The sequence below is a fragment of the Anomaloglossus baeobatrachus genome, chromosome 1 (genome assembly GCF_048569485.1).
Source record: "Anomaloglossus baeobatrachus isolate aAnoBae1 chromosome 1, aAnoBae1.hap1, whole genome shotgun sequence".
In the NCBI taxonomy this organism is placed as follows: Eukaryota; Metazoa; Chordata; class Amphibia; order Anura; family Aromobatidae; genus Anomaloglossus; species Anomaloglossus baeobatrachus.
The window spans coordinates 674,357,738-674,376,942 of NC_134353.1; the positions used below are offsets into that span (position 1 = coordinate 674,357,738).

A 19,205-nucleotide genomic window follows, 5' to 3' on the forward strand; every position below is an offset into this window, starting at 1 on the left:
GTAAGAGAGAGGGGGGGGAACTGACCGACAGACTGTGAGAGGGGGACAGACAAGACAGAGAGAGACAGACCGACGGACTGAGGGAGATAGAATAAAAAAAAAAAAATTACCGACATCGCTAGTAAAAAGCACAAAACGTGCGTTTTGGACATCGGAGTGCCACACAATGTTTTCATGTAAAATCTTTCATGTATTAATCTCAAAAAGTAACATACACCAGCTCTATCTCACTATTGGGTATGTGCCCTTAACATTTCCGCCATGAAAAATCATTTTGGTGTCATTTTGGAAGGTTTTCTGGTGAGTCCGTAAAAATGGCGTAAAACTTGGACAAAATTGTTCACAGCTGTGACTTTTGAGTGATAAATGCTTCAAGGGGTCTTCCCCATGCTGATGCCATGTCATTTGAGCACTCTTCTGAGACTTTTGTGACATTTTTAGGGTTTCTACATGCTGCCGGGGGGTCATGTCACAAAAATACTCGGGTCTCCCATAGGATAACATTGGGCTCGGTGCTCGGGCCGAGTACACGAGTATCTTGGGAGGCTCGGCCCGAGCTTCGAGCACCCGAGCTTTTTAGTACTCGCTCATCACTAATTACAGTCTAAATAAGTATCATCTATTCACTGGATAGCTGATAACGGTTAGATCTAAGTGGGCTCTATCTCAGGTCTCTTGGGTGCCCTATTTTTTCTTAATTGCAAAATTGGGGGAGTGGAATAAAGCAGCAGATCATGCATGCCCTCTACCACTCCATTTAGGTCTAGAGCACTTGCGAAAGTACACAGAGGTTTTTTACTAACCTTGCTGACTGCCATGGCGGCGGCGGGATCTGTTTAGACTACTGATTCTGACACTCTGCCTGATAACTTCTCTGAGGTCCATAATCTGCACCAGCTGACTCGTGCCTCAACCAACAGATTGGTAATTCCTAGGCAGGCTAGCAAGGGTAAATCTCTGCTGGTCTGCTTGTGAGTCATATTTGATCACATGTTGTGAGGAAGCCAATCACATCAGCTCCCATTCTAGATATGTTGACTGGACACTTCCATTGGTGCCAGCTATAGTTTATCTTAGTTGGTCTGGTGAGGTGTTGTGATCCAGACTAACTGGTGGGTGTAGTACTTGTTGTTGTGTGCAGTTGTGGAATTAACTCTTGTTGTCTTTTTGTCGCTACCTTCCTGCTCTTGCTTTTGTTATGTTTCTCACTGTTGGTTCCTGTGTGCTTGTAGTGTATCAAAGTTTTGGCTTTCCCCTGTCTGTTTTTATCTGTATTTCTATCTCTCTTGCTCCTTCCTTCCCTGGTGGAAGGGGGGAATAAGATCAGTTCTGGTCAGGAGCATAGCCAGGCACAGGACCTAGGCATCTCCACCATTAGGGGTAACCATGACCTTAAGGATAGCCTAGGGACCCCTAGCATGAGAAACAGCATAGGAACCCCCCTGTCCCTCATTTTCCCACAGTCACATCATGATAGTAACAGAGCTTAGCTTCAGCTGTCGTAATATGTATATGGTATATTCAATGTTTTTGACTCAATACAGTCTGGTCACTTACTTACAGCCAGGTAAAAACGAAGAACACAAGTTTCCTCTTGTGGAAATCATTTGGGTCCTATCTGTAAGAACCACATAAATATAACAGTTATATCCTATGCAATGAATAGGTGATAACTTGTTTGGGCTAAAATGTCCCTTTAAAGGGGTTCCACTATGAACAACTAAAATATTACCTATCCAATAGATGCAAAATCCAAAAAAAAAATGCCAACATTTCCATAAAGTATAAAAACATCCTGTGACTAAGAATGTTTGTCGCACTGGAAACACGTCAGGAGCGCTGATCACTAAGTGGTTCCACATTTTATCCCATGTCTAAATAAAGACAAATGTTTTGACATTTCATATCTTATAGTCGCGGCAGCATTTTCTTTTTTTATTCTGATTCTGCCAGCATTATTTTTGCCTGAGCACTCCTGGATTCTGTGCAGGGCACCACCATTACAGGACGTGACCAGATCTCATTTCTCTCCTTCGCAGGAACGAGGAACAATATCGTATCTCCTATTGGTGCGACATTATGAAAATGTCCGACGCTACACAGATCACCGATTTACGATGCTTTTGCGATCATTTATCGGCGCATCTAGGCGATGTCATTACTGGCGCTGGATGTGCGTCACTTTCGATTTGACCCCAACGATATCGCAGTAGCGATGTCGCAGAGTGCAAAGTACCTCTAAATGTAATCTTTTAGTCATTCCTCATAACTAGTGATGAGCAAGCATGTTTGCCACTGCTTGTTACTCGATTGAGCCTCGAGCATTTAAGTTTGAAAATGCTTGCATTTCCCATTGACTTCCATTATACTCGGTACTTGAGTCTCGTTTGAGCACCCTGATGCTCAATCCAGTAATGAGCAGTGGTAAGCACGCTCACTGATCACGACTCAATAATGAATATCCTCCATGTCTAGCGAATTTATAGCTCTTTAATACTTGACAATATCCTGCTGGCTTTAAAAGTCACTGACTGACATTCTATGCTGTTATTTAGTCTGTGATCTACAAGTACACCCAGATCCTTCTACTTTTACTCTCTTGCATATTGTTAGTACCCATATGCATAACTTTAAATTTCTCCTCTTTGAACCTCGTCTGCCAAAAAAAATGCCCAAATACTCAGTTTGTCCAAGTCAGTCTGCTGTAACTAATGAGCCTCCATCCTCCATAGACTACACTATTCTATATAGTTTGATGTCATCTGCAAAAATAGAAACAACACTATTAATGCCATCTTCTATAGCATTAATAAATAAGTTGACTAATAGCGGACCCAGCACTGAACCTTGAGGTTTACTACTTATAAGTGGAGAAATACAAATCCATGACAAAATATTGTGGTGTAAGCCGTGTACCAGGAGGTACTGGGAGGTTCCTCAGAATACAGCGAAGTCACGAACAAGAAAACTGACTCCAACACCAATTCTTTCCCAAAATATACATTATTTAAGTTATGTGAATGCATATACCCCAGAAGTAAAATTAACACTCAAAGTATTTTAAAAACCACTCAGCCGGGAGGCTGAGACCCTTGTACTGCACAGCCAATCACCCTAGAGATATATATCAACTATAAATGCTAGAAATTTACCTACTGGCATGCCTGTCTAAACCCACTGCATAGTACCTATTAACCCCCTTTGATTTAAAACAATTATATGCATGTGAACTCCAGACTCACATGTGATGCAGAACAGTGGTTTACAAATGTATATTCAATTATCTCTATACCCAAACCAAATGCGTTCCCACCCCGGGGGAGACTTCTAGAAAAAGAAGAGAAATAATATTTTCTCAATTACACAGAGTAAACCTAAATGATTAATAAATTCAGCAGCAGCTAAGCAAAAAAAATCAAATTTTAACAACCTTAAGCAATTTTCTTGCACTAAAATGTCTTTCAGTAACTGGCTACTGGAAAAGTCCAGATATGGCCCAAAATCCTTTGTGTACCCAGACGGCAACTAAAAGTGTTGGCATTTACGGTAATCCTTTCTAACAGAAGGGGAAATAAGGAATGTGGCAGCAACAACTGAGGATCCAGTCATCGCTAATCTTGAAATAAACGTTAGCCCGAACCAATCAATATACCTAACTAACTACAAGTTTGTTCTCAGTCTTGAGTGTTTTGCCACCAAAATGTAATGTGTTGCATGCACAGTTACTCACTGAAGTGAGCCTTAATTGTTTTACCAACTCAGGTCAGTTCCAGACAGCTAGCCAATGGATGTGAACGGATAAAGATTCCCTCTGGCAGGTGAAATATGGCACAGATGGAGATGATTCATCTCCCAGACGGTGTCTAATGTGGCTCACGTTGGTCCTCAAATCTTTTCCCATCTTACAGCGGTGTCTTTGGCAGCATTTCTTTTCCCAGTTGAACGAGGTTACTAGGCCACACATCACCAGCTCTGTCGGTCAGAATTCTCCATGCGATGACACTGGGACGCTCTGTCCAGGTTCCCTTCAAAGGACAAGATAACCTGTCTCTTTCCTAGATAACTCCAGATGGCTTCCTCAAAATGGCCGCACTTCCCTTTCCCATGTATACAGTCTTTTTCTTGTCCTTTGAAGGGAACCTGTCAGGTCCCATATGCATTCTGACCTACAAGCAGGGTGATGTGTGGCCTAGTAACCTCTTCCTACCCATCCCTGTGTTGTAATATTGTGTAATATGAATGTCTAAAAAAAACGTTTTATTACTTATATGTTTCCTATGTAAATGATCAGAGTGTCTGGTCCCCTGGGTGTCACATCGCCCTGTGGGCGTTTGCATGCTTTCCATGGTATCACGCCCCTGTGGGCGTGATACCATGGATTTTCATGAGCGATGTCACCGTCAGCTTCTTGAGATCCCGCGCGTGCGCGCTTGCCATTCCCGCAGCCTTGTTATCCGGGTGCTTGCTTGTCGGGTTCAGACGCGCACTGCGCAGGCGCAGAAGACTCCTGCAGTTACAACCATGCGCAGAGCGCGTCTGAAGCCGAGAGGCAAGCACTGGCTGACAAACAAGACTGCGGGAATGGTAAGTGCGCATGTGCGGGATCTCAAGGAGCTGACAGTGACGTCGCTCATGTAAATCCATGGTATCACGCTCACAGGGGCGTGATGCCATGAAAAGCATGCAAACGCACAAGGGGCGATGTGACACCCAGGGACCTAGACCCTCTGATCATTTACATAGGGAACATGTAAGTAATAAAACTTTTTTTATACATTCATATTATACGATATTACAACACATGGATGGGTAGGAAGGGGTTACTAGGCCTCACATCACCCTGCTTAAAGGTCAGAACGCATATGAGATCTGACAGGTTCCCTTTAAGACAGCTACCCTTGGTGGTCAAATAATGACACTACTGTATGACATTTAATTTCCATACCACGAGCACAAGATTCATTCATATGGACACAGCCAGGCACATCTATATCATGCTGGTGAGCCAGTACATATCTTCAACCCTCACAGTGGTATGAAATATTTCATGAAGTATAGTTGAGGTATTACCTCTTTGAAGCAATGATTCTGCGGGACAATATTGTGCCTCATGGAGGCAGTATATGACGGCACACAACATTCTTACATCTCCATAATATACAGTGTTTATTCCCTGTGTGCATTAGTCAATAAACTGTAGGTGTTTAATCAGTATTAGATTACTTTGAAAGACATCAATATATCACCTAGAAACGTGAAAAGTAATAAATAATATATGGCAACACAAAAAGACGCAAACAATAACCCCACACAAATTTTTATTAGCTGGGAACCAAAGCTAAGTACTTGAAGATGCAATGTACTGTGCAAGCTATTAAGATTCAGTGGACCGCTCCAGTCCTCAGGAGCAAGAGCCTAGTAAGTAGTTCTCAAATCTGTTTTATAGAGAGGAGAGAATTCTTCTTAAGGGTGATTTGTCAAACTGTCTAGGTGGCAGCCAATATTATGTAACTATAAAAGAAAAGATTCTTCAGATTTCAGATACATTTTGGACATACATTACTTATAAAGGATAAGGACTAGTGACAAGCGAGCGTGTTCGGCACTGTTCGCTACTTGATTGAGCATTAGGGTACTCGCGAAGCTCTCCGGAGTATCGCGAGTGCTCTGATATTTCGTCTGTGAAACAATGAACACAGCGCGCAGGCTTCCTTCACTGCATGATGTGTGCGGGCTCCCCAGGGAGAGTCATTTGCACTTTCTAAATGTCTCTCCTGGGGGATAAAACCATGTTCTCAAAAGTAGTATACAAAAATAAAAAACGCCTCCCTCCCTTCCGAAATGCTGTGTATGGCTCTATGTGGGTGGAGACCTGAAATGGTCAATCATTGACTTGTATTACACTCATCACTCGTGCCGAGCTCATTTGAGCATCTGACCAGCTCGAATTGAGGAATGATCTCGAGTATTTTAGTACTCGCCCGTCACCAGTAAGAGGTTAAAATACAACGTGCTGTGTTACTGCACCTGATAGAGTACATTATATGTATTAACAATGATGAGAGTTTATCTAAGAGAACATTTCCGGAGCAAAACTTTTTTTTTTTCCTAACACTATCCCATAAATTGAGCTCACCTGATATATATATATATATATATATATATATATATATATATATATATATATATAACTTTTTCCCCAAATCTTTTTCATTAAAGTTATCATTTACTCACAGAATGGAGGACACCGGAAAGATAGGGATGTTTTCTGACCTACATGAGCCAATTGATTTCACTGCAGCCTTTGTTATTGCAAAATGTCTCACAGGCTTTCAGCATCCAGCAGACAGGAGGATGGTTAGTGGAAATGCCTGTGACGACCTCTTGTCTGAGGCACATATTTCCCCTGCCATGCTCCATTATCAGAGATAGGCTGCTGCCTTCTAAGTGACAAAATAAACAATTGTGCCAAGATATCATGCCGCCATGGTAAATTTAATCAATTGGCTCTTGCAGAGGTTGGAATGGAGATCAACAGAAACACGTAAATCTGAAAACTTCTTGCTTTCTAACAGTAAAAACATTGCTGCTTTTCATCTATCCATATCTATCAAATTATTGCATTGAAAGCCGCCAAAAAATTAATGAATTTGTTTTGTTTGCTTGTTTTCCTATCTCAAATATTTACTCAGTCTCCCATGTTCCTCGCCTTGTAGATTTTGACCTGGCACAGCGTAGATTTTAATACATTGAATAATTTGGCTGAGGCATTACAATATAATTGTGTCTGCAGAAGGCTCTGCCCTACATGTTATATAGAAGCACAGGGAACTACTCTTTATTAGACATAAGTATGTCATAATGTAAATATCAATATCTAATCTCCGTGTCTTGGGGGGAGATTAATAAAGCTAAAAGTGCCTGAATTTTGGTGTAATTTGTTCCACGAAGTTATTTGCACCATGTTATGTGTTTTAGACACTTTCTGTGTATTGTCCATTTAGGAATGTGACCTAGCAGAAAAAAGGCATTGAATGACCTGTGACATTGTGTGCCAGCAGATGTCCAAATTTTTTTTGCAAATTTTCTAGCCAACTAGTAGATGATGTGAACTCAAGGGCCATTTACACGCTGCGACATCGCTAACGACATATCGTCAGGGTCACAGTGTTTGTGACGCAATCCGGCACCGTTAGCGACATCGCAGCATGTGACACCTATGAGCGACCTTAAACAATTGCAAGAGGTAAAAATCGTTGGTCTGTGACACGTCGTTCACTTACCAAAAATTGTTGTCTGGTCAGTAGCGAGGTTGTTTGTCGTTCCTGCGACAGCACACATCGCTATGTGTGACACCACAGGAACGAGGAACAACCTCTTACCTGCGGCCGCCCGCAATGAGGAAAGAAGAAGGGGGGTGGGATGTTCATCCCGCTCATCTCCGCCCCTCCTCTGCTATTGGGCGGCCGCTTAGTGACGCTGCAGTGACGTCGCTATGACGCCGAACGCACCTCCCCCTTGAAGGAGGGATTGTTCGGTGTCTACAGCGACGTCGCACAGAAGGTATGTGCGTGTGACGCTGCCGTAGTGATAATGTTTGCTACGGCAGCAATTACCACATATTGCACCAACGACAGGGGTGGGTGCTAACGCTTGCGACATCGCTAGTGTCTCGCCAGCTCCAGGTCCTTAGGTGACTCGGTGTCAGGCCAGACTAGTCCGGGGTAGTCAGGGGTGGCGGGGCCCGACTCTGTGACCCTGGTGGAGTCAATTAATGGGGCTGATGGGGGAGGTGATGATGGGAGTTGTAGTTTATTGAAATTCGTGACGCCACCTGTGGAATTGTGCAGCTATGGAGCCGCAGCTGCTGGAGGGGACCTCCTTGGCTGATGTTGTGGCAGCTGAGGTGTTTCTTGCTCCCCACAGGTAGAGCGGGTACCCCGGGGCAACCTTTGGAAAAGTCTATGGTGTTTATTGACAAGATCCAGGGAAGAGCGCAGTCCTGCACTACCCGTTTATGCTTGTTACACCTGGGCTCACTGGAGGGGAAGGAATACAGCACCAGTCGTCCTTGGTAAAAACCGGATCAGCGTGCAGGTCCAAATAGAAACAGTCAGTGCCAATCATCCATAAAGAAGAAGAATAAGACCGCACCAATGCTGATATCTTTTTCCGGAGATTCTTTATTCCATACACAAAGTTAAAAGGTGTGTAGTAGTAGGCAGGTGGAGGAGACCTGGATGCGGCCCCTCACTGCGGACGACGGCCGTTTCGCCTGTGATTGTGGACCCGACGAAGCCTAATCACAGGCGAAACGGCCGTCGTCCGCAGTGAGGGGCCGCATCCAGGTCTCCTCCACCTGCCTACTACTACACACCTTTTAACTTTGTGTATGGAATAAAGAATCTCCGGAAAAAGATATCAGCATTGGTGCGGTCTTATTCTTCTTCTTTATGGATGTTTATTGACAAGGTGCAGGGCCAACAGGGCAGTGGAAAGGAACAGACACAGACAATGATTTCTTTTACCTTCTCCTTTACTTGTCCTTAGTCGGTGACCTCCAGGGAGTCTGTTACAGTTGGTAATGGCGATTGGTAGCCTGGAAGCAGTTTGGGAACTCACACTGGCCAGGTGAGTAATGAGGCCTGCTCCCTACGCTCTGCCTGGGTAGGCATGGTTCCGCTGATTCAGCAATGCTGAGACCCGTTCTGTCGCTCTCTGAGGTAATTTATTACCTTCCCCGTATGGCAGGCTGTGTGGGCTGTCACGGGTGCCACTCTTCCTACCGTGGCTCCAAGTCTTGGCTCCACAGCTGCGCCTCCGGGTGTGGGGTGGACGGAGACCTGCAGTCCTCTCGTCCTCCGGATGCGACCACCGGTACTCGAGTGGCCCCGAACTCCGGTATTCAATTTCTTTAGCGATGACGTCGGGGTGAGCTGGCTGCGCTCCCCAATATGCTTCTCCTCTTTGCCACGCTGTGGACTGTGTTTTCCTGGGCTGAACAATCCGGCTCAGCTCCCAGCTCACACACCACACTACTCGAGTTCCTTCCTCACTGAACTCTCCTCACAGACTGACTAACTCCTCCCCCAGGTCAGAGCTTAAGGAATCTCCCTGGAACTCCAGGTTTAGAGCTCCCTCTGCTGGCCCGGGGGAGAAACTGTGTTGGACGATGGTACTTACTGGTCAATGGACTTCCCCAATTACCTCCAGGCTCAGCATTAACCCTTTTGAGGAGGGAAACACTGCTGTGGCAACCAGACCGCTGGGGCGCCACACTAGCAATCGCTAGCGATGTCACAGCGTGTAAAGCACCCTTTAGACTAGACAGTTTAGGCCAGACAGTCTAATGATGCATGATCCTGGTTTCCAGTCCAAAGTCTGCAATAGGCTCCGATCCACCATGTGTCTTATAAGCTGGTTTCTTAAGGAAAAACAGAAGGGGTAAAAAGCGCAATAGGGTTATCTAACTTACATGCAAAAGTGATAAGGGAACGTGCTCACCTTATGGGGTTGTGTGTCACACAACCTGATTCAAAGCATATACTCACCTGCTGCAGAGTCCACGCGCTTAACAAGCCGAAGCAGATCAGGAACAAAGGAGAAGTGGAGCTATCAGATATGACATAAATCCAAAGAAGATTTAATGAAGGTGGTTTTATTCTACACGTTTCAAAGTGTCTCCCCACTTCATCATCAGGAAATCCACCTGAATAGAATAGAATAAAAACCACCTTTATTCAATCTTCCTTGGATTTATGTCATTTCTTTGGGAGTGCAGTAATAGCTCCACATCTCTTTTCTTCCTGATATGCTTAAGCTGGTTTCTTTTCATGTGTTAGAAGGTGTTTTTTTCTTTTCTACTCCTTATGTACCAGTGCCCAAGCACAACTGCTACTGTTGAGCCACTCATAGCTTTGCAACTAATCTGAGGCAGGAGTATAACAAATTATCCTGGAGATCCGTAGTAAAAATTACAATAACTGGACTCATTCAAAGGGAACCTGTCAGGTGCAATATGCATCCAGAACCAGGAGCAGTTCTGGGTGCATATTACTAATCCCTGCCCAACGTCCCTTTATCTAGTAGCATAGATAAAGAGATCTTTAGAAAAGATATTTCTAAAGATCTTTTATCATATGCTAATGAGCGCAGGGACTAGTCCCAAGAGCATTATATCCCTGACTAGTGTGCCCTCTTAGCATGGTAGCACGCCCACAGGGGCGTACTAACATGCCACTCAATGCCGCATCACCAGCGGTGACGTGTATACCTGTGTTCACTGTCACCGCTGTTCAGAAGTCCCCAACACGTCCGGTCAAGTGCAGCGAGGTCTAGTGCTACCATGCTAAGAGGGCGGACTAGTCATGGGATATAACACCCTTGGGACTAGTCCCTGTGCTCATTATCATATGATAAAAGATCTTCAGAAATACCTTTTCTAAAGATCTCTTTATCTATGTCACTAGATACAAGAATGGTTAAGCAGGGATTAACAATACACACCCAGAACTGATCATAGTTCTGGGTGCATAATGCACCTGACAGGTTCCCTTTACGCCTGCAGCCAGACAATAAACTGTCATCATTGGGGTTACTTGGTTATGTCAACTTTGGCAATGGGCTTTGATGATTATCTCTTTTATAGTGAGCACTCTTTTGTAATACATTTTACTATCTGTCTATCCATTGTATTACTTGCTTCTTGCCACAGCCTCTCAGCATCCCACATATTTCATGTTGACCTTCCCCTTTTCCTTCTCCTTGCCCTTCTTTTCTCACTCTTTTACCCACCAGCACCAGTAGACCTCCTGTCATTTCCATCAGCCCTTTGGATGATCTGAGCTCCTGAGCCATTTATACATTGTAATCACTTAGTATTTGACTCCTATGTTCATAGAAATCTATAATATAAAAGAGAAGGGATCTATTGTGTAAGTCAGGTTTTTATGTTAATTGTAGTTTCTCACAATGTTTTTGCTGGCTGCTTAGCCTAATGCTAGATTCATACTTACTGTTCTGTTCAGATCAGATCACTTTTCAGATTGCTTTTTATCATCAAAGATAGTATTGCAATAAAGCTGAAAAGGCTGTCCGGGACTTTAACATTGATGACCTATCCTTAGCATAAATGTCTGATCGGTGGGTATGTGACACCTGCGACCCTTGCCGATCAACTGTTTCTGGTGCTACCACCTGTCAGAACTACTCAGTTGATGAGCTGTACAGCACAGCTAAATTGATAGAATTGTGACCGTGGCTAGGAACTAGACATCAGTCCCCTATTGATTAAAATAGGGGTCAAATATGCGGTACCCAGATGTGGCAACTATACAGATGATGGAGCTGTGCTGTATAGCTCCGCAACTGAGTAGTTCTAGCCAGCAGCACAGAAAACAGTTGATTGACGAGGGTGCCAGGTGCCGCACACTCACTGATCAGACATTGATAACCTATCCCAAGAATAAGTCATCAATTTTAAAGTCCCGGACAACCCTGTAAGACCTTCACACAGTATATCAGTGCTTCTCAACTTCAGTTCTCAAGGCCCCCCAAAGGGTCAAGATTTTTATCGTTTGATAATAATTCCATCACCTGTGCAATACTAAAGAAATCCTGAAGACATGGCTGGTTAGGTGGGCCTTGAGGACTGGAGTTGAGAATTCATGCAGGAGTTTACACTGGATCCTCCTTTCACAAAAGATGATGGTCACAACTCACCTCCTCCTCTTCTTCTTCTCACAATAACCTTTCTCCATACCAGAACATGCATTAAAACCTCTCCTATGGAAGCTCAATGAGTCAGAGCTGGTATATTGCAGCCAGTGTCCATGCAACTGCCTAAAAGAGCAGAAAGCACCAGTCTGTTATTAGACTAAGGGGTACTTTGCACGCTGTGACATCACAAGCCAATGCTGCGATGCCGAGCGCGATAGTCCCCGCCCCCGTCGCAGCTGCGATATCCTTGTGATATCTGCCGTAGCAAACATTATCGCTATGGCAGCTTCACATGGACTCACCTGTCCTGGGACGTCGCTCTGGCCGGTGACCCGCCTTATTATTAAGGGGCGGGTCGTTTGGCGTCACTGCGACGTCACACGGCAGGCGGCCAATAGGAGCAGAGGGGCGGAGATGAGCGGGATGTAAACATCCCGCCCACCTTCTCCCTTCCGCATATCCTACGGGAGCCGCGGTGACGCCGGTAGGAGATGTTCCTCGCTCCTGCGGCTTCACACACAGCGATGTGTGCTGCTGCTTGAGCGAGGAACAACATCATAACATCGCCTCATCATAATTATGGATTACGCCGACGCTACACCGATGATACGATTACGATGCTTTTGCGCTCGTTAATCGTATCATCTAGGCTTTACACACTGCGATGTCGCCTGCGATGCCGGATGTGCGTCACTTACAATTTGACCCCACCGACATCGCACCTGTAATGTCGTAGTGTGCAAAGTACCCCTTAGTGGCCCCCTGAGGAAGTGCCAGCAATGGCATGAAACATGTAGGGGTGGTCCTGCTATCCCTGGTGGATGTACATGTTTTGGATCATTATTATGGGTAGGGTCTGGTGATTTTACACAGTGCATGTATACTTTGGGCATATCCTTCACCTATTTAACTACTGCAGTGTTTCTTGCAATTGTACTTTCATGCATGATTTTGCTTAGAGGTGTTTGTTTGCTCTTGATGCACTGGGGTTTATTCCATTTCCCCTCCCTCATACCCCTATCCTAGCTATTTACTTGTCCACCATTGAGTGCAGGTCCATTCATTCCACTACCTCTTTTATCCTATTGACCTTTTCTACTATGTAAGGCCTCTTCGTGAAAATCACGCACGTGTTTCACGGACGTGTCAAAAGTGCGTATTGCCCTCGGTGTGCTGTGTGTATGGGCTACGTATGTTCTCCGTGATAACACACGGAGAGCGGGAACTTTCTGCTCACCTGTCCCAGGTGTCGCTGTCCGTGGTGCTGATCTTCGGTCTCCGTTCCTGCTGACTCCCTGCTGCTGCTGTTTCCGGCCGCAGTGAAGTGAATATTCAATTAGCATAATGAGCGTGTGCCCGTGTCTCCGGTACGTGAGCAAACTGCCAAACACGTACCGGAGGCACGTGCGTGTGAAAGAGGCCTAACTATGTGTGCCGTTTTGTAAGGCAATCTGTTTGAGACCTTTTTCTGACTATAATAAAAATGACTATTTTGTATTATACAAGGTCTTTTTTGGTCTATTTCTGATTTTTGTTAAATGCATATAACCGTGCACACATTCTTTGTTAGTTGCATATAAAAACTCACTTCCGCTTGATTACAAACTATTTTTGAGTGGCAGCATGTTTTAACATGGGTTTCATGTTTTTTCTTAAAATTGTATGGTCCATTTGAAATTTGTAAGATTTCAGATTTGTTTTTAAATTAAATCATTTTGTGAAATATTAAAAAAAATCCATCAACATTAATAAATACAGTATATTTTTAACCTAAAAACCTGATTTAAATAATAGATCATTAATTATCTGATGACACATTCCATTTAATATTACTGATATTATCTGCATTTTTATTTAAGTGTTCACAGGTATTCCATATTATCAATAGCATCATTTATAATGAGGAAGGTAATGAATGATCTATACCTGTTACTTCTTGCATTTTCTATAAAATGCTTGTATCTACCAGTAAGATATTTACCACATGAACATATTTAAGATTCTTGTAATACTATTGTTTTTCAGGGATAAATACAGCATACAATGAGTATACAATATGCTGTATAACACTGTTCCTTAACTCCAGTCCTCAAGGCCTACCAGCAAATCATGTATTCAGGGATTCCTTTGTATTGTACAGGTGGTAATTCCATCACTTAAGCAATACTAAGGGGTACTTTGCACACTACGACATCGCAAGCCGATGGCAGCCATGCCAAGCGCGATAGTCTCCGCCCCCCCCCCCCCGTCGCAGCAGCGATATCTTGTGATAGCTGCCGTAGCGAACACTATCGCTACGGCAGCTTCACATGCACTCATCTGCCCTGCGACGTCGCTCTGGCATGTGAACCGCCTCCTTCCTAAGGGGGCGGGTCGTGCGGCGTCACAGCGACGTCACACGGCAGCCAGCCAATAGAAAGAGAGGGGAGCCAGCACGATCTGAAAATGGCATGCATCATATAAAAAGTGCAAATTCACAGATTTATTCCAACTGTACTGTAATATAAATGAGATATTTAGCAAATAATTGATCAATTCTTTGAGCCACCCCTGCCAACGTCACGGCAAATCTCAATAGGGGGGTCCTACTCTATATTCTGTATTTCATGTGCCATGCGGCCTCCTAGATAAAGTTAAAAGCAGAACCATAATGGAGCACACATACCTGTAACCTGTATATATAACCGCTTCTATGTTGCAAAAGAGGCAATTGTGGATAGAGGCCAGCCCAGGTCCCAGCATGTGGAGCAAGCTCTACACATACCAGGACTATATCAGAACTGACCCTCCCAGTGCCAGACAGCAACCATTGATAAAGGCGGACCAGATCCAAGTATGGTGCTTAATTAGCAATTCCTGTGGAAAGGGTGAGGCAACTGAATGTGTACAGCTACCAACAGGAGGAATATATTGCAAACCAAGATCAGGCGTGCATAGCATGGTGGTGACCAGCCACCAGACATTTGTAGCATAACTACAACCAAACAGAGAGAGAGGGGAGCCAGCACGATCTGAAAATGGCATGCATCATATAAAAAGTGCAAATTCACAGATTTATTCCAACTGTACTGTAATATAAATGAGATTTTTAGCAAATAATTGATCAATTCTTTGAGCCACCCCTGCCAACGTCACGGCAAATCTCAATAGGGGGGTCCTACTCTATATTCTGTATTTCATGTGCCATGCGGCCTCCTAGATAAAGTTAAAAACAGAACCATAATGGAGCACACATACCTGTAACCTGTATATATATAACCGCTTCTATGTTGCAAAAGAGGCAATTGTGGATAGAGGCCAGCCCAGGTCCCAGCATGTGGAGCAAGCTCTATACATACCAGGACTATATCAGAACTGACCCTCCCAGTGCCAGACAGCAACCATTGATAAAGGCGGACCAGATCCAAGTATGGTGCTTAATTAGCAATGCCTGTGGAAAGGGTGAGGCAACTGAATGTGTACAGCTACCAACAGGAGGAATATATTGCAAACCAAGATCAGGCGTGCATAGCATGGTGATGACCAGCCACCAGACATTTGTAGCATAACTACAACCAAACAGAGAGAGAGGGGAGCCAGCACGACCTGAAAATGGCATGCATCATATAAAAAGTGCAAATTCACAGATTTTTTCCAACTGTACTGTAATATAAATGAGATTTTTAGCAAATAATTGATCAATTCTTTGAGCCACCCCTGCCAACGTTACGGCAAATCTCAATAGGGGGGTCCTACTCTATATTCTGTATTTCATGTGCCATGTGGCCTCCTAGATAAAGTTAAAAGCAGAACCATAATGAAGCGGAGGGGCGCAGATGAGCGGGACGTAAACATCCTGCCCACCTACGTCCTTCCGCATAGCCGGCATGAGCAGCGGTGACGCAGGTAAGCTGATGTTCTACGCTCCTGCGGCTTCTCACGCAGCGATGTATGCTGCCGCAGGGGAACGAGGAACAACATCGTACCGTCGCTGCAGCGTAATTATGAAAATGACGGACACTACACCGATGATACGATAACGACGCTTTTGCGCTCGTTAATCGTATCATAAACGATTTACACACTACGATATCGAAAGCAACGCCGGATGTGCGTCACTTTCGATTTGACCACACCGTCATCGCAGCTGCGATGTCGTAGTGTGCAAAGTACCCCTAAGACAATCTGGAAAATCTGGAACGCCTGAATATTGGTTGGCCTTGACAAATGAGATTGAGGGACACTGATGTACAAGATTGTTGCACTCTGTGGATGAGCCCTAAAGTTAGTATAAAGACATAATAGCAATCAGCTGAAGAAGAATAAAGAATGTTATGGACAGTATCTACCTTTACAATTGAGTAAATTACAAAATTAGCATAGTTGTTGGCATTTAATATGTATATACGTATATTTAAATGGAATGTATTATTAGATTTTTACTATGTCATGTGAGATCAGCATGATGTAGAGGCTGAGACCTTGATTACAGTGATGTGTCATACTAGGTTGGATGTTGCTGTTACAAAATTATCAGTGTTTTATCAGCAGAAGATTATCACTACAGAACTCGGTGTCTCGTTCCAACTATCAACTACTCTATGTAACAAGTCCCCCCCCACACTGATTGGCAGCTTTCTGTCTATGTATAGTGTACAAAGAAAGCTGCCAATCAGTGATGTGGGCATGGTTATACAGAGCTCAGCATTCTGAACACTGCTAGATCTACAGAAGAGAAAACAGTGATTGCATCAAGATGACATCATGCATACCAGCAAGTGACACATCACTGGAATCAGGGTCTCCGGGTCTCTTGCATATTAAACCTAAGGACAGATTCACTTTAATAGTTTGATACACAGTTTATTAATGTCTGTGTGTATATTATATAACAGGGCTGCCGGTATGTATCACAGAACCGATGTCCATTCTGGTACTTGTAATGCCACGAGTCTTGTTAGGGCGTATCAGGGCCAAGTTTTATGGCGAGCTGGAGAGACAGGTTGGTCTGGCTATTAAAAAACTTTGGTGTGTCTCATCTGTAAAGATGGTCACTGTTTATGTGCCACATGGTCAGGAACAGGGTGAGGAGACTGTGATGTCTTCAGGAAGGAGTCCTCTGCGAAAAGGGACGATTTGCTTGCCTGACCAAGACCGTGAATAAGAGCTTTCGAAGCCTCCCTCTGGCGAGGGGCAGTGTATACTGGCTGGGGTTAGTGAGTGGAGGCTGACATAGATACACTGGAATAGTTGAGTAGTGTATCCGAACCTGTGTGGCGTATCTGTGTGTGTTATATACCAGGAGTGTAGTTTATGTATATTGCAATACATCTGCTGGAATTTTATGGAAAGTGTTCCTGTGTGCTACCTGTAAGAAGCAAGCTAAGTGAGTAACCCCATCACATTAAGTGAGTAACTATCACAATATGTTTCTTCAATATACAGTATGTGCTGCCTAGAACGTGTGAGGACTTTAAGGAGCATTGTCCCATGAATTGTTAGTTATATAGTGCTCATTTTTTGGCTGTGCACATTGTAATTTAGTAAACCTGAAGGTTCTTTCCATTATTGTTATGTTTTTATTAAAGTGAGGCTGTGCTGATGCCATAGAATTCCCTTCAGGGTATTAATCATTTACTCATCAACCTCTCACCTAAATTGTCTTCCATTCAGAATAATAGACTAGCAGTTTAGCACTGTGTTCCCAAAACACACTGCAATTTCCCTTAATTATCTATCTCTTTGTACCAACTGGGGTGAAAATAGAAATTCTCTTTTTTTTTGTGACAAGCTAGTGATTTCTCAGGGCTGCTAATTAATGAGTGTGAATTTATCACATTTTACTGTCATGAGGTCCGGCACTGTGTGTCGTTATAATGAATTCATGTCCCTACTGACGAGGGGTAGACTCACATAGACTCACATCCGATCGTCTCCACCGCCGGTGATGAGTAGCTGTACTGTGGAAAGATGGTAACGAGCTCGTGCAATACTTAGGTCGTTTTTTTTCTCATTATTTTGTGTATTTTAATGAGAAGAGTGATCATCATAACATTAAGTGAAGGATTCATTTCTAATGGACAATATGGATAGCTGCTAATAATATTTTTACCAAGTTTACCATGAAATATCTTTTATTTCAGCACCAAGGACAGCAATGGAGAAAGGCTTATTCTAGACAATCATTTTCGTGGGAGATATATTCTCTTTAGATCCTTGGTTTCACAGTAAACACTTTGTTTTATTAGTAAGCGCTAGTTATTATTCTTTCTATAAGTTAGGGGAATGGGTACATTGTTGGTATTTTATCTTCTAAAGTGAAAGCCGGCAGGTACAATGTACATTTAAAGGCAATTTAAGAAAATACATTTTTTTCTAAAACAAGTTTTAAAATAAAAACATTTTTCTTAATTTGAAATAATATTTGTAAAATGTTTGATTTCATGAAACAAGTGCTTTCTCTTTCAGTTGGCAGAAAGCAGTTTATGAGGTTTGAATGGGCAAACAAGGCTGCCAGTGTGTTGGGGTGCGACAACGAGGAGCTCTCCACCGCCGTCTTCAAGCACCATCTCAAGCAGATCATTGAACAAGTGACACAGGGAACAAGAGGTGGGAGCCAAGAAGACGATGCAAAGTCAGGTATGAAATCTAAGTGGTGGAAATTATTTTTAATATTTTGAATTTTTTAAAAATTAACATTTGTTTCTAAGTAATGGTCTACTTTTACCTTCTTAATCAATTTGCACACTCAACTCCTGGGACTGACAAAAAGTGGGGGCAGTTGTATATACAGTGCCTTGCGAAAGTATTTGGCATCTTTGAATTTTTCAACCTTTTCCCACATTTCCGGCTTCAAACATCCCAAGAAGCACTGTGCAAGTGATCATATTGGAATGAGTATCATACCACTGCAAATCTACGAAGACCTGGCCGTCCCTCAAAAATTTAATCTTAAACAAGGAGAAGACTGATCAGAGATGCAGCCAAGAGGCCCATGATCACTCTGGATGAACTGCAGAGATCTACAGCTCAGATGGGAGAGTCTGTCCATAGGACAACAATCAGTCGTACTCTGCACAAATATGGCCTTTATGGAAGAGTGGCAAGAAGAAAGCCATTTTTCAAAGATCCATAAAAGTGTTGTTTAATATTTGCCACAAACTACCTGGAAGACACACTACACATGTGGAAGAAGGTGCTCTGGTCATATGAAACCAATAATTAACTTTTTGGGCACAATGCCAAATGATATGTTTGGCGTAAAAGCAACACAGCTCATCACCCTGGACACACCATCCCCACTGTCAAACAAGGTGGTGGCAGCATCATGGTTTGGGCCTGCTTTTCTTCAGCAGGGACAGGGAAGATGGTTAAAATTGATGGGAGGAAGGATGGAGCCAAATACAGGACAATTCTTGAAGAAAGCCTGTTGGAGTCTGCAAAAGACCAAGACAATGATCCAAAACATAAAGCAAACTCTACAATGGAATGGTTCACAAATAAATGTA

The 19,205-nt window shown here is 43.4% G+C and overlaps 1 protein-coding gene across 1 annotated transcript in view; it reads left to right on the forward strand.

Annotated features, from left to right (window-relative positions):
- Positions 1 to 19,205, forward strand: part of MYO18B (myosin XVIIIB) — a 1,019,172-nt gene that overhangs the window by 362,564 nt on the left and 637,403 nt on the right. The window contains exon 14 of the mRNA XM_075320057.1: positions 18,166 to 18,336. Coding sequence (XP_075176172.1) covers positions 18,166 to 18,336 — 171 coding nt within the window. The remainder of the gene's footprint in view (positions 1 to 18,165; positions 18,337 to 19,205) is intronic.